At 43.6% G+C, this 15559-nt stretch overlaps 1 protein-coding gene across 1 annotated transcript; it reads left to right on the forward strand.

Annotated features, from left to right (window-relative positions):
• The first annotated feature begins 312 nt into the window (after positions 1-312).
• RERGL (RERG like) lies at positions 313-9576 on the forward strand. Its single transcript, XM_080971122.1, has 5 exons — positions 313-702; positions 3257-3313; positions 4067-4140; positions 5665-5813; positions 7696-9576. Exons 1-5 carry the CDS (start codon positions 651-653, stop codon positions 7976-7978), a joined length of 615 nt encoding a protein of 204 aa, XP_080827248.1. The 5' UTR covers positions 313-650; the 3' UTR covers positions 7979-9576.
• The last annotated feature ends 5983 nt before the right edge of the window (positions 9577-15559 follow it).

Raw genomic sequence — 15559 nt, forward strand, 5'->3', positions numbered from 1 at the left:
GCACACTATAAATTTTATAAAATAAAACAAATAGACTTAAAATAGTTTAAAACAAAAGCCCAGTTAAAACAATAAAATCACCAGTTCGGGGGACGTTCAAAAACTAAGGAGGTCAATTTCACAGGATGAACTCAATTTCACTTTCTTCTCCCTATGTCATTTGAGGAAATATCCATCTCGCCTCTTAACAGGCAGGGAGGAAGTTGACCAGAGCAGGTTCTTGTTTGCTTTGTGCCTGTTTCATACCGTTGCAAAGAGGAGAGAGTGATCACAGGCTTGGACGGAGATGGGAGAGATGTCTCAGTTCCTTTCCTTGCCAAACAGACACACACACACAAACGAAAAACGCAGGCATCTAAGGGTGGGCGGGTTCTTGAACTGCAATGCCTTATTATGCTCCCAGTTCGCCCTCCCTTGACGTCCTCAGCCCGGGAGGCTAAATAGAAGAAGTTGCAGGCAGCGGTCAAACAGCTCCAAATTGTTCTCTAGGGAAGTAGGCGAAGTGCGTAAAGACGGGGGGCCAGGGCGCAGAGGCAATAGGAACAGACTGAAGTTGTGCCACCCGCGAGCGCATCTGCCCTGCGGGGAAGTTTGTGGTTCGGATCGCTTTAAGTGCCTGAATAAAATCAGCCGGGGTTGCTTTTTCAAGAATGAATGAAATGAAAGTAGCAGTTTTGGGCAGCGAAGGAACAGGCAAATCTGGTAAGGATCCCCTCTGTTTGACCTCCCTTTTCTAGCTACCTAAATTGCTGTTGTATATCGGTTTACAGGCACTTTGGGATAACTTAAAAAAACTACTGGAGTTCTCCATGTCTCTCCCCCCCCCCCAACGCTTTTTTGGCTGTGGTGAGGGATTGCTTGGTATGTTTGTGATATAATCTGAAGTTTACACGAAGTTTATAGGATAAGATGTGTGTGTGTGTGTGTGTGTGTGTGAAAGAGAGAGAGAGAGAGAGAGAGAGAGATTTTTTGTTTCCCATTCTTTTGATATACGATCAAGTGATATGTGTCCAAGAGGTGTCTTTATTTATTTCGCGCAAGAAAATAATTTTTTCCCATATACCTCATCCAAATTGCCAACATTTCACAGGCCCTGCTTCTGTCCTGTTAACAGCATTTTGGCATATGTATCTAGAAAGTATCTGTATTTATTTATGTTATATGTTTTTAAAAATTAAAAATACCCTTCTTTCAAAATACCTACTTATGGTTGCCATTTCCCCACCAAGACCTTGCTGCTATGCCTTTAACAGGACTTTTGTATAGAGCAGTGAAACCTCTGCCAGTGCGTATCTTCAGTACCTAGAAAAGTGTTGGCTGCTTAAGTTCTAAATGTCATTCTTCAGGAACAGGAGGAGAACTGGTTGAATAAAAGTTAGCCACTTAGCTCATGTGAGGGTGTGTGTGTGTGTGTGTCCAGAATTCTGGGATGTCTTCAATTTGAAATTTTGCAAAGCAGCGTTTGAAACAGCTGAAAATTCCAATAGCTGAATCTGAAACTGCAAAATTGAAATTGGAAGTTCAACTTTTTGAATGGTACATTTTCTTTCTTCTTTTTTTTTAGAAGCACAAAATCTCTAATGCTGTCAGTTTAGCAATATTTTCTTGAGCCCATTTGATCTAAAACAGACTTATCTTCAGAGTTAACATGCACAGACATTTCAGTGAATCAACTTTCCAAATGTGACATTTTGATATCTCACCTCTCCCGACCAATAATTTCCAAAACTATGTCATTGGCAATGTTCTCCAAAACTAACTCTAGAGTCTATAAATCCAGATTTGCACTAAGATCTGTAAGCTATTCACTCGCAATAGCCCAAATATTGCTCCAGGGGTTCCTTAAGGATGCCTTTGGGATTCACCCAGTGGCACCTCTCCAGTGTAGAGCCATTAATTAAATGTGTGGGAGAATTATCATCATCATCAACAACATCATCCTAATTTGGCATGAGAAACCCCGTTACTGATGTTGCCAGCTTGTTTTGTGCAGACATGATGAGATGATAGGATAGCCATTTTCAGCTATCTGAAGGGATGTGTCACATGGAAGATGGAGCAAGCTTGCTTGCTGTTGCTCCAGATACTAGGACCCGAACCAATGGATTCAAGTTACAAGAAAGGAGATTCTGACTAAACATTAGGAAGAACTTTCTGACTTGACAGTGGGATAGACTACCTTGGATGGTGGTGAACTCTCCTTTATTGGAGACTTTTCAACAGAAGTTGGATGACCACCTGCCAGGGTCTGTAACTGTCATTCCTGCATTGCAGGAGGTTACGCTAGATGACCCTAGTGTATCCCTTCCAACTCTGCAATTCTGTGAGTCCTGCTATTGTCCCAAATTATTTTGTGCAGACCCGAGTCCTGCATTGTCCCAGATGATCGGTGGCAGAGCTGAATGTGCTTCTAGCTTGAGGAGTAGATCATTCCACCACACTGCCCACTTTTACTGTTTCAGTTTGACACTGAAACTTGAAATTCAAGTTCCAGGGGAGTATGCAGGTGCCCAGGACATTGTCTGAAGGCAAGTGATGCAACACTCCTGTGGAAGTAAAGCAGACTACAGTCTGAAGAGTGTTTGGATGAGAGATTCAGTGGGCTCCCCATGTTTAACCATCTTGAATTCCACCAAGGGAGAAAAGACAGACTTAAATGACATTCATAAATGAGTGCTAAAAAGTGCCTCTCCATTCTTTCCTCTTTTGCACCAAGTCCTTTCTCACCAGGGATCCATTGTTGGTCTCTTCAGCATTGGGGACCAATTAATTGCCTGGAGCATCTTGCTTTTGTCTCCTTTTCCAGGAAATTGTCAGTACATTCTGTGGCCAGGCTCCAGCAAAACTAAGTCCCATTGAAAACAAAGGCAATTGTTAGTTGCAGCCAACTTTCTCCATCCGTGAGGTTTAGGGAGATGGGGATTTATTGCAGTGTCTGTCCTGCAGATGCACACAAGTCCACGTAACCTAGTTGTCATCAGTGCCAGCCCACACTTTTGTGTCATCATGGCTGGCCCTACTTTGGGCCAGAATGAAGTGTCTGTTGCTGGTAACTACGTATGTCACAAATGAGAAGCAAATAATTTATTATTGTAATTATATTTCCAGAAATAGATGCTTGTGGAATTTCTGGCTCAGTGCCAACTTTGTGGGTACTGTGCACATTGTTGTCCTGCCTCCGGCAGCAAAATGTCTTGGGTTTGTCCAACAGGCTGAAGATCATTTCTCATGTCACATTTTGTTCCTCTCATTGCAGCCCTTACAGTACGCTTTCTGACCAGGCGCTTCATTGGAGAATATGCTTCTGACTCTGGTAAGCCTCCACTAACTTGGAAAATCTGAATCTACTTTGCCTCTTAGGTCCCATCTGCACTATGCATTGAAAGCAGAATCACAGAATTGTAGAGTCAGAAGAGACCCTGAGGATCAAGTCCAACCACCTGCAACACAGGAGTAGGGAATCAAACCTTCAACCTTGACATTATCAGCACCACGCTTTAACCAACTGAGCTATCCAGGCTGACTCATACCACTTTATTTATTTATTTATTTATTTATGAATGAATGAATGGCATTTACAGTGGACGCCCGGGTTGCAAATGTGATCCTTGTGGGATGCACATTCGCAACCCGCAGCGTTCGCAACCCACACCTGCACATCTGTGCATGCGCAGGTTGTGATTTGGCGCTTCTGCGCATGCACAAAGCACGATTTAGCACTTCTGCGCATGCACAACCACTGAAACCCAGAAGTAACTCATTCCGGTACTTCTGGGTTTCGGCAGTCCGTAACCCGAAAAAACCTGCAACCTGAAGTATGACTGTATATCCAAACTTTTTTCTGAGGAACTCAATGTGGCATAAATGGATGTCTTCCCCACCATCTTATCCTCACATCAACTCTGTGAGGTAGGTTAGGCTGAGAGAATGTGACTGGCCTAAGTTCGCTCCATGAGTGACTGAGTGAGGATGTGAATCCTGGGGTTTTTACATGAGCAGTGGCAACTCTATTTTTCCTTTTTTTTACACTCATGATCATGTGTGTCCTCCTTCTCTTGTCTCACAGAGTGCATCTATACAAAGCACGTTTGTCTGGAAGGAAAGCCGATCAACCTGGAAATATATGATCCTTGTTCACAAGTAAGTTAAAGAACACTGCCGACAGCACGCTCTGATGTTGCATCATGTCACATCACTCTGAAGGTCTTTTAAGTCATGTTGGGAAATAAAGTGCAGGAGAGGGGGCTGCGAGATCCATGGGTCTAAACTGAACCCCTAATTAAGATTCATGTCTTCGATGTCAATCCATTTTGATCCAAAAAGTGGTCCAAACATGGTTTGTGGTTGCGTGCTCCTTTCTGGGATGCAAATAATTGAGAGGGTTGGGTTGGTGTTGGTGGAAACCAATGGCTGGGATCAAATAATTATTTAATGTATGCATCCACATTCGCATCCCATAGCCCATAATCTGCTTATGCAATTCACTGCCACGTGATGTTGCAATGGCAATAAGTTCACGTGCTGTTTATAAAAAGGAATTAAGTTGATTCTTGGAGGATGGCGCTGTCAATGGCTGTTCCACTTAGGTTCCAGTTAGTTGTGATATTTCTGATCACCAAATAACAGGGGAGAGCCCAGGGGGGCTGGTTTGCCCCTGTTATAGACAGAATCTTGGGCTGTATATCAACACCATATAGGTGTGTGCACCAAAAGTTCATGTGAACTTACATGGATAGTTGGTCTGGACCAACAAAGCAGTTATTGTGATTTTATATGTGTTTACATGCTAATAATAATAATAATAAGAATTTATTATTTATACCCCGCCCATCTGGCTGGGTTTCCCCAGCCACTCTGGGCGGCTCTCAAGAGAATATTAAAAACATGATAAGACATTAAAAACTTCCCTAAACAGTTACAGATAGGTAGCCGTGTTGGTCTGCCATAGTCAAAATAAAAAAAATCCTTCCAGTAGCACCTTTAAGACCAACTAAGTTAGTTCTTGGTATGAGCTTTCGTGTGCAAGCACACTTCTTCAGATACTTGTGTATCTGTGTATCTGAAGAAGTGTGCTTGCACACGAAAGCTCATACCAAGAACTAACTTAGTTGGTCTTAAAGGTGCTACTGGAAGGATTTTTTTTATTTTCCCTAAACAGGGTTGCCTTCAGATGTCTTAAAAGTCAGATAGTTGTTTATTTCCTTGACATCTGATGGGAGAGTGTTCCACAGGGCGGACGCCACTACTGAGAAGGTCCTCTGCCTGGTTCCCTGTAACCTCACTTCTCATAGTGAGGGAACCACCAGAAGGCCCTTGGAGCTGGACCTCGGTGTCCATCTGAACGATGGGGGTAGAGACACTGGGCCAAGGCCATCTAGGGCTTTAAAGGCCAGCACCAACACTTTGAATTGGGCTCAGAAACATACTTGGAGCCAATGTTGGTCTTTCAGGACCAGTGTTATGTGGTCTCAGCGGCCACTCCCAGTATCCCCCTTTGTTCTGCTTACCTCAGCTTCTCATACTTCACTAGAAGCAGCTTTCATAGGTTAAAGGTGAGAGTTTCCAGGGCAAAGTATCTAAAATTCAGTGCTTGCAGTCATTAAGGTGCTCTATGGTATGCTATGCTGACGCATCCTCTCATGCGATGGGTCTGTTACCTTCCAGCCTCGACGGGGGAAGTTGTCCCTCACCGATGAGCTCCATTGGGCAGATGGGTTTGTGGTCGTGTACGCAATCAGTGACAGAGCCTCCTTTGCCTTTGCGAAAGCCTTGCTGTACCGGATACGAGAGTGCCACATGTCGGGCTGTAAAAGGTAAGCCCATCAATGGCTGGAACTAGGAATGTTGAAAGGATTGTGATACCCATGAGAGAGTCTGGTTATTTCTTATAGTTCCCATCCTGTTGAACATATCTGTATTACAGGGACTGCATTCAGACAGCCCTTTATTCTTAGGGTCACGGGTTTGAGCCCACATTGGGCAGAATATTCCTGAACTGCAGGACGTTGGACTCTATGATCCTTGTGGTCCCTTCAAACTCCAAATCTATGATTATCCTCATCCTTTTCACACTTTATGTAATCTGTCACATGACATAAGAGCCGCTTCTGCAAATCTAGTAGAAATCCCGTGCTCATTCTCAGGTTGTTGTTGTTTATTTAGTTGTCTTAGTCGTGTTCGACTCTCCGTGACCCTATGAACCAGAGCATGCTCCTTTTTTATGTCCATGGAGTTTTCTTGGCAAAATACTGGAGTGGATTGCCCGTTCCTTCTCCAATTCTCAGGTTAACGACTTCCAAAAAATATTTGTTTGTGACACTGTTAACCTGGATTACTGTTACACTGTAATCTTCCTGTTGTCTTCGTGGATCACACCACTCCCACCCAAGCAATGAAATTTGTGGTGCCGTTCTGGCATATAGGACTTTCCCGTAGTTTTCACAGTGGGAACAGAAGCATGCAGGCATTTGAAGAGTGGAGACATGTCCCATGATGTCTGCTGTTGTGTCACACCATGCCCACTGAATGAAATTTAGCATGACATGAGGGTATATTAAGCCAGTTCCATAATGCAACAGGTGACACACTGTAAAATGATGGTTGGACACCAGGACAGTAGTCCTAGCAGTATAACCAGGGGAACTAATGCAATAACCCCTGTGTCTAAATGCATCCAGGGTTTTGCTGGCCTAAGAGTCATTCCTTTTTCCCAAGAAGCCCTGGGAAATGGAGTTACATGAGGGTGGGAGAAGGATCACAATGGAGAAATCTAAAGCATTTCGCCAAACCGCAGTTCCTAAGATTCTTTTAAGTGAAGCTATGTCAGTTCAAGCAGGATATATCTGATAAAGGTTTGCAGTGCAGGTAAGGCCCTAATCTCTTACATTCAGCATGCAAAACATGAACTGAACCATGTTCTTCATTTGTTTCTTAAGATTTAGGTACTGCCTTGCAAACCCATTATCAGTGGGGCTTAAAATTGTATTGGTAAAAACACCACCAAATTGTCTGATCCATGTGAATAAGCTAAAGGCAGTATTTCTATGCAGCATAATGACTACTTACACATTCCAAAAATGGAGGAAACGCATCATCAAAGGAAGGACATACAAAGTTGCATCTGCTAGCTTATAAACACATTTAGAAATTAATACAGTGGTACCTTGGGTTACAAACACTTTGGTTTACAGACTCCGCTAACCCGGAAGTAGTACCTCGGGTTAAGAACTTTACCTCAGGATGAGAACAGAAATCGCGCGCCGGCGGCAGCGGGAGGCCCCATTAGCTGAAGTTAACCTCAGGTTAAGAACGGTTTCAGGTTAAGAACGGACCTCCGGAATGAATTAAGTTCATAACAGAGGTACCACTGTAATAATAATAATTAATAATGACACATGATAGAGGATCTGTAAAACAGGACACAGGGCTACCCTATGTAACATAGAAAGCCGTTGTGGTTTAGTGGTTAGTGTTGTACTAGGACCTGGGATTCCAGGGTTCAAATCCCTGCTCAGTCACGAAACTCACTGGGTGAACTTGGGCCAGTCAAAGTCTCAACCTAATGCCACCTTTAGCTCCTTGGAGAATAGAGGGAATATAACTGCAATAATAAATAAACAATAATAAGCAACATCAGAATAAAATGATCAACAAATTGTGTTTCATGAGTTTTTCCTCTCCTCAACTTTCCCTCAGGGCTGCAGACTCCACTGTCATTTTAGTTGGGAACAAGCAGGATCTGTGCCATATGCGTGAAGTTGGCTGGGAGGAAGGGCAAAAGTTGGCCCTGGACTACAAATGCCAATTCTGCGAACTGTCTGCGGCGGAACATTGCCAGGAAGTGGCAGCCATGTTCACCAAAGTCCTGAAGAACGTCACCTCAAACGCTAAGGGGAAGGAGAAAAGGCGGCCTAGTGGGTCAAAATCTATGGCCAAACTGATCAACAACATGTTTGGGAAGAGAAGGAAGTCTGTTTAAGGGAAGGTCCTCCAGCCGTGATCAGGGCAGGAAGAAGATGCACACAAACGAAGACCTAGTCAACATGGAGATTTTACTCCAGTGAATTTCATTTCTAAAGAGCTTCATTTGAAAGGAAGCCATAGAGCAATATTGAATCATTCACACATTGCTTGAAATCTGATGGATGGTTGACTCTCATAGGGACCTGTGACCTGTCTCCGCTGAAAAGAGTTGTATTTGAGTTGACACATAACACAAAAGTTCTGCCTGCAGTGATTGAAATCCAGTGATGGCAGATCCAGACATGCACATTTTTTGCTGCTACCGCCAATGGGTAGGCAACAAGGCTTTCTTGACCCAGCTGATGTCAGTCAACACTGAGTCCAATTGAAAGCAACGGGACCTAAGCTAACAGCAGAAAACGACATTGAGCTGGACTTGGGCTGGATCTAGACACATCAAAGAAACGCTTCAGAAAAATGTGTTGTAACCGTTATAATGAGAAATCGAGATGGCAAAAATGGAACTCCACAGCGCCATCTGGTGTCACAGTGTTATGTTGCATGTAAAACGCCTACAAAATGCTTTTTCTTTACCAATCTAGCTGAGTCCTAGGACCAGGATCAATGTGTCAACAAGGCTGAGAAGGATACATTGTGTGGAGACTAAGCCCCCATCTGCACTATATATAAAAAACTATATCATACCACTTTAAATAGCCATAGTTTCCCCCAGAGAATCATGGGAACTGTGGTTTACTAAGGGTGCTGAGAGTTGTTAGGAGACCCCTATTCCTCCTCACAGAGCTACAATTTTCAGAGTAGCTTAACAGCCAATCTCTCTTTTCAATAAACTCTGGGAACTGAAGCCCTGCGAGGGGAATAGTGGTCTCCTAGCAATTCTCAGCACCCACAACAAACCACAATTCGGAGCATTCTTTTTTGGGTGGAAGCTTTAAATTTATAGTGCAGCCCAGATTGCAATAACTATAAATCCTTAGGATCTGCTTTCGTCCTGACATTTACTTGTTCTATGGAGTTGACCTAACAGCTTCCCACATCTCTTCTCCATTCATGTTTTTGTTTTTATAGACCTATCTAGCAATACAATCCTATGCATGTCTACTCAGAAGTAAGTCCTGCCTTGTCCAGTGAAGCTGTCATGTATAGGACTGCAGTCTAAGTCTGCCTAAAACTATGTATGGTTTACTTCTACTTAAAGCTTCCAAGTAGTCCATATTACTAACAATAATTGGTTTTCTTACAATAAAATATGCTAGTGCCTTTCAGGAGTATTGCAAGCACAGGCCCAGGGCACAAATTTGTTCCAAAATTTGCATATGCTAATTTCTATGCGTAAATGCACATTTTGGTGTCTCAGCAAAATAAGAGTGCCCGGGGTTCATGCTGAGGAGCCTTGTGAGCAAAGTCAAAAATAAAATTAAGCTTTAAAGAAAGTGAGGAAGAAGACCCAACCAACATAAAAGGGGAGCTTTAACTGAAGTATGGAAATACCAGAAGACTGCAAAGTGCAGACCACTGGTCATATGATTGTGGAATGAAGGGATGGACACTCACAAACTCCCCTTGGTCATCTCAGGGGAGCTGTAAGCACTGCAAAAAGGAGAAAGAATTTTCCCATGTGAAGACCACCTGCTGGAAACTCTTACTCATATGGTTCTTAAATGTAAACTATATGCTGATCTCCGCCAGCAGTTTCTAGATCAACTCTGCATCCCCAAATGGAAACCAGAGTTGGAGGTCATACATTTTCTATTACTGGGGAATGATCAGGAGCTCACCAAGTTAGTGGCTAAATATCTTTATTTGGTTTTTTGTCGCAGAAACACATTGCAGATGTCTGAACTCCCTGGAGACCTAGAGATGTAACGTTAGACTGTTTTGCCTCTTTTCATTTGACAAATGTTCTGTGACATTGGGGAGGTGGTAATTCTGTATTGATTCACAATGGATTTTTGTATGTGATGCCAATAAAAGGTTTGATGATGATGATGAAGATATCGTCCTAAAGTCAAAGTCTTTTGCTTAGAAGTCATCAGCCATATAAATATGGTTTTGGTCACCTCCTTGAGATTTACAGATGTTAATGAAGTATGTTCTGGTCCTTTGGAACTTGACAGAGAGACAATCGAACTGGCAGGGGGCACTCAGGGTAGCTAAGCATCTAACACTTCAATACTGGGACAAGAGGTCTGCCCCTACCAGTTGTACCATAGACAGAAGATATGATTCATCTGGCAACTAAGGATGGTGGCCTTCCACAAACACAAGAGAAATGGAAGTTTTCAGATACAGTGGTACCTCGGGTTACATACACTTCAGGTTACAGGCTCCGCTAACCCAGAAATAGTACCTCGGGTTAAGAACTTTGCTTCAGGATGAGAACAGAAATCGTGCTCCGGCGATGCAGCGGCAGCAGGAGGCCCCATCAGGTTAAGAACAGTTTCCGGTTAAGAACAGACCTCCAGAACTAATTAAGTACTTAACCCGAGGTACCACTGTACATACTCTCCTTCTCAGATTTATTTGCTTGAATGTCTGGGCAACGGTTTGGTCTGCACCATGACCTGCTTCCCCCTCACTCCTCCCCAAAAATGTATGGACAGAATGTGTTGATTTGATTTATTATGGCTTATTTTTCATTGTTTAACTATTTGTTTTTGCTTTGGGGCAGAAATTCAATAAAATTCAAGTTAAAAACTCACTGAGAAAAGGCAAACAACCTGCTTCATGCAATAATACTAATGGGATCTGCAACAAAATGTTGTAGTGTGAAATGGTGCTGCAACAGCTTTTGTGGGGTCTTTGCTCACTGACCAGTCCTGGGCTGCACAGTCTGCAGTTTGCATAGCACAAATGTCCTTCAGAACATCTCCTTCTACTGCTGACTAGATCAGAACAGTGACGGGGGAAGTCCCATTCACAACTTAAGGCAGAGACTGAGTGGCCACCATCATACTTAGTGATGCTTGGTGCTATGCAGTACTTAACCTTAAGTTGCTATGCAGTACTTAACCTTAAGGCCTTTGGGCAAAGGAGGAAAAATGGCCTCTAGAACTTCACATATGGAATGTGATCAGAATCTCAAATGCCCACTGGCTAGTTTCACAGTCTCTAGCTGGTGTCTGCTCCTCTTCCCCACTGACCCTTGGTTGCTCCTAGTCTTTGGATTGTTCGAAATGAAAGGCTTTGCATAATTGAGCTTGGGTGAGGGGGTGGTGCAGACAAGGGATATTAACAGTGGTTGTTCCATGTCATGCTGTTCCTCTTTTTCCTTCTGCTGGGTCACCAACATACCACTTTTTGTCTCAGTGTGATATATCACAAGATGTATATGCCACTGGATCGACACAAAAACTCAAAGCAGCTTGCAAACAGAATGAAACAATGAGACACAATTTTGAGAGAATTGTTGACATTTCCTGCCTTTTCCTGTTGTTGCTTTACCATTGCACTTTTCTATCGGATATTTATTTCAATATAACTAACCACCATCATTCAGCCCCTGTTGGCCACTAGAGAACTAAAATGTCACCTGTGTTTATGCGTGCAGATATATAATCTGCAGCCGTTTCTGCAAGCAGGTGTTTTCCCGTCAACATTACTTTTGCGGTGCTTAGCTGTAACTGTAACTGAATGTATCCACCCACAGAAAATCTCAACACAAATAGGTTATCCTTCCCCCTTAACGTGCACAGTTGGCCAGGCCCATTGCCTCCATTCCTTTTCCCTTTCCCTGTTTCAGTTGGCTCCTTCACTCAGCGCCGCAGTGCTCTCTCGGGCCAAAGGCTGCCTTTTCCTCTCCTGCAGTTTAGCTTGCTGACAGATGTTTCTCTCCCTTGACTGCGTGGTCGGTGCCACGATCCCGGGCCTGAGCCCAGCTCTGCATTCTGAGCTAGTATCATTTTCCTAGAATGGGGCTTCATGTTTTGAATGGTGATGATCTCCCTGGCCCCATTCAAGGTTCTCTTACTCCAAGAGATCACACGGGTTTGCTGATTACGGCTTCCTTTAATACATGGCACTGCAATGAAAGCAGAGCAATGCATACTTTCGCTACAGTCTACCTAAGGTTTTCCCTGGCAATGTATGATTGCCATGTAGACAGCTTGAAGGTGCTGGATATTTGCCATTCTGCGGAATTCAAGGCTTATCTTCAATTGGTTTAGAGAACACACAAAGATCTAGTGTGTCTTTAAAAAACAGCAACAGGCACATTGTTCATCCATATACAGTGGAACCTCTATTTGTGACAATAATCTGTTCTGGAGGTCTGTCCAGAGGTCAAAATGGGTCGCTGGGAGAGTGAATGGCGATCACCACTGCTGCGCATGCGCAAACAGCGGCAAACCCACCGGTTATTTCCAGGTTTGCAGTCGTGACTTGTAGCGACCTTAAGAAGAGGCGGTGGTAAGTAGAAGTTCAAATGTATTGAAACACAAGAAGAAATCCAGATACAAGATGAGTGGGTTAAATTGGCCCTATTATTCCTTGTACCTTTGAAATGCTAAGCCGCCAATTCTCTACGTTCATTGCCCATCACTCCATGGCTGGGGAATGTAAATAAGGATGCAAGAGTTAGCCCTGCTGTGGAGGACAGGAACATGGGCAGTGCAATCCAAAAAGAGCAGCAGAAGAAATAAGCGTGTTTGTGTGCAAACAAGGACACGTGAGTCCCCTCTTTTTGCTCTTCCATTGGTTTTCTAAGGGGGGGGGGAGACTTCCCATTGATCCCAGTGGAAAACAAGTATGCCGCTCCCAGGGCTGGCATACTTTCTGCCCCACTATGGAGTCGCAGTGTGGCAACAGCAGGTTTCCACGTCATTGGAAGTTCACATGCATACAGCTGTACTTGCAAAGTCTCCCTCAGTAGAGACAGTTGTGTTCTTTGTACCAAGGTCAGTATACAGGGAGGGGGAAGACCCATAATGTATATTTCAAGCACAACCAACACACATTTAAAGCACATGACCCACATCCACACACCCAAGAATCCAAGGAACTGGAGTTTGTTAAGAATGCTGGGAGCTCTATAAGGGAAAAACTACAGTTCCCAAGAATCTGGGGCGGGGAGTTACATGTTTTATATATGGGGTGGATTTGCCCTTCATACATTCCTGTTCACAGGATCATTAAGCCTGAAGTGGGGGGGGGGCATGACTTTTAAAGCATGAAAAGCAGGTAATCTCTATCATCTGTCTGTCTGTCTATCTATCTATCTATCTATCTATCTGTCATCTATCTGGATGGCGGCTAACAGATTGAGGTTGAATCCTGACAAGACAGACATACTGTTTTTGGGGGACAGGGGGTGGACAGGGGTGGGGGATTCCCTGGTCCTGAATGGGGTAACTGTGCCCCTGAAGGACCAGGTGTGCAGCCTGGGAGTCATTTTGGACTCACAGCTGTCCATGGGGGCGCAGGTTAATTCTGTATCGAGGGCAGCTGTCTACCAGCTCCACCTGGTACGCAGGCTAAGACCCTACCTGCCCACAGACTGTCTTGCCAGAGTGGTGCATGCTCTAGTTATCTCCTGCTTGGACTACTGCAATGCGCTCTATGTGGGGCTACCTTTGAAAGTGACCCGGAAACTGCAATTAATCCGGAATGCGGCAGCTAGACTGGTGACTGGAAGTGGCTGCCGGGACCACATAACACTGGTTCTGAGATCTGCATTGGCTCCCAGTACGTTTGCAAGCACAATTCAAAGTGTTGGTGCTGACCTTTAGAGCCGTAAATGGCCTCGGTCCTGTATACCTGAAGGAGCGTCTCCACCCCCATCACTCAGCCCGGACACTGAGATCCAGCACTGAGGGCCTTCTGGCGGTTCCCTCATTATGAGAAGTGAGGTTACACTTCCCGGTAGTGGCGTCCACCCTGTGGAACACCCTCCCTTCAGATGTGAAGGAAATAAGCAGCTATCCTATCTTTAAAAGACATATGAAGGCAGCCCTGTTTAGGGAAGTTTTTTAATATTTAATGCTGTATTGTTTTTAACACTTGATTGGGTGGGTAGACTCGGAGTGGCTTGGGAGACTCAGCCAGATGGGTGGGGTATAAATAGATGATGATGATGATGATGATGATGATGATTATTATTATTTTCATTCATTCATTCATTCATTGCATTTATATCCTAACTTTTTCTCCAAGGAGCTCAAGCTGGTGTGCTTAAACAACCCAGTGAGGAAGGTTCAGCTGAGAGACAGTGACTGGCCCAAGGTCACTTGATGATCTTCATGGCTGAGTGGAGATTTGAACCCTGTTCTCCCTGGCCCTAAACCATCGCTTTAACCACCACACCACATTGCTATGAAACTTCAGCAAAGGAAAATGTTTCATAGTTGACACCTTACAAATAAAAAAAAGTAAATAAATAGGAGGCTGATGAATGTGCGCAGTGTTTGTGTGCTCCGTATTCTGAATGCCAAGAGAAAAAAGGGGGCCTGTCCTTGGTAGCTTAACCCTTCCCACATCCATTTGCTGAACCCTGAAAATGTCCCCTGTTTCTTTATCATCATCAGCACCATTATCATTCCCTAGCCTGGCTCTGGAACCAGATGCATTTGCAGGACAGAACTGGTGGAGGTTGGAAGACTCAGATGCTCCCTCCCTGTCATTGAGTGATCCTTCCTGCAAAGTGCACCCCAGCCCTGCGTGCTCCTTGCCTTGTCTAATCATGGTTTGAGGAATACGCATTTGCAGAGATAATGCCTAGTTCCACCCTTTAGCTCTATTAGAAGAGGAACCATGCTGAGTTTTCAGTGGCTCCGTGGGAAAGTAATAAGGTAGAGTTGTGATCTTAGCATGCACACATAAATCCGCCAGACATCTAAACAGATTGATAAGTCAAGTGTTCTCAGGTCAACTGTTACCAGAATGGAGTGCTTATTTGTCTCAAATTAGAAATGAGATGCTTGGTGACAGATAATAGAGATTGGAGACGTAAGAAGGGGGCAAACTGCCCCCCTCCCCTTCTTCTCTTTATCAAACTCACTTGATTTAATGCAAGACACGCACGGTTAATGATAGCTTTGAGTGATACCTGTATGTTTTATAGGTGTATAAATTGGTTGTAGTAAAATCTTATACATCCTATATCACTAGGTATTGTTTCAGCCTATTACAGGCGATATCTATCCAGAGTTGACTGGATTGTATTAATCTGATCCTAGTTTAATGATGCCTTAACATTTTTATGGGAGAATTTAATGTTTGCAATATCCATGTTCCTTATTTGAAAGTGTGACTTATAGGTTCTCATCTTCCTTAAATTATGAAATCCTTCAGCTAATAAAGGAAAATGATTATGCTTTGCCCAAAAAAAAGGAAAGGAGGGGGGGAAAGGCAAAGTCATTTAACAAGCCATATAGCTGTCTATTGTAGGGCTTTGCATAATAATTGTAATTTAGCTATGAAGAATTCTAAAGGCAGTTGTATTAGTCAGAGACTGCAGTTTTGAAGAAAAGGAAAAACTTCACCACTTGAAGATTTACATTTTCCAAGCACAGGTGGGGAAAAAAAATACTTTATTGTGGATCAATAATGTGTTTACTAATAATGCTGTTAAGGACATCAG

This window comes from Podarcis pityusensis (genome assembly GCF_964106645.2).
Source record: "Podarcis pityusensis genome assembly, chromosome: 10".
Taxonomy (NCBI): domain Eukaryota; kingdom Metazoa; phylum Chordata; class Lepidosauria; order Squamata; family Lacertidae; genus Podarcis; species Podarcis pityusensis.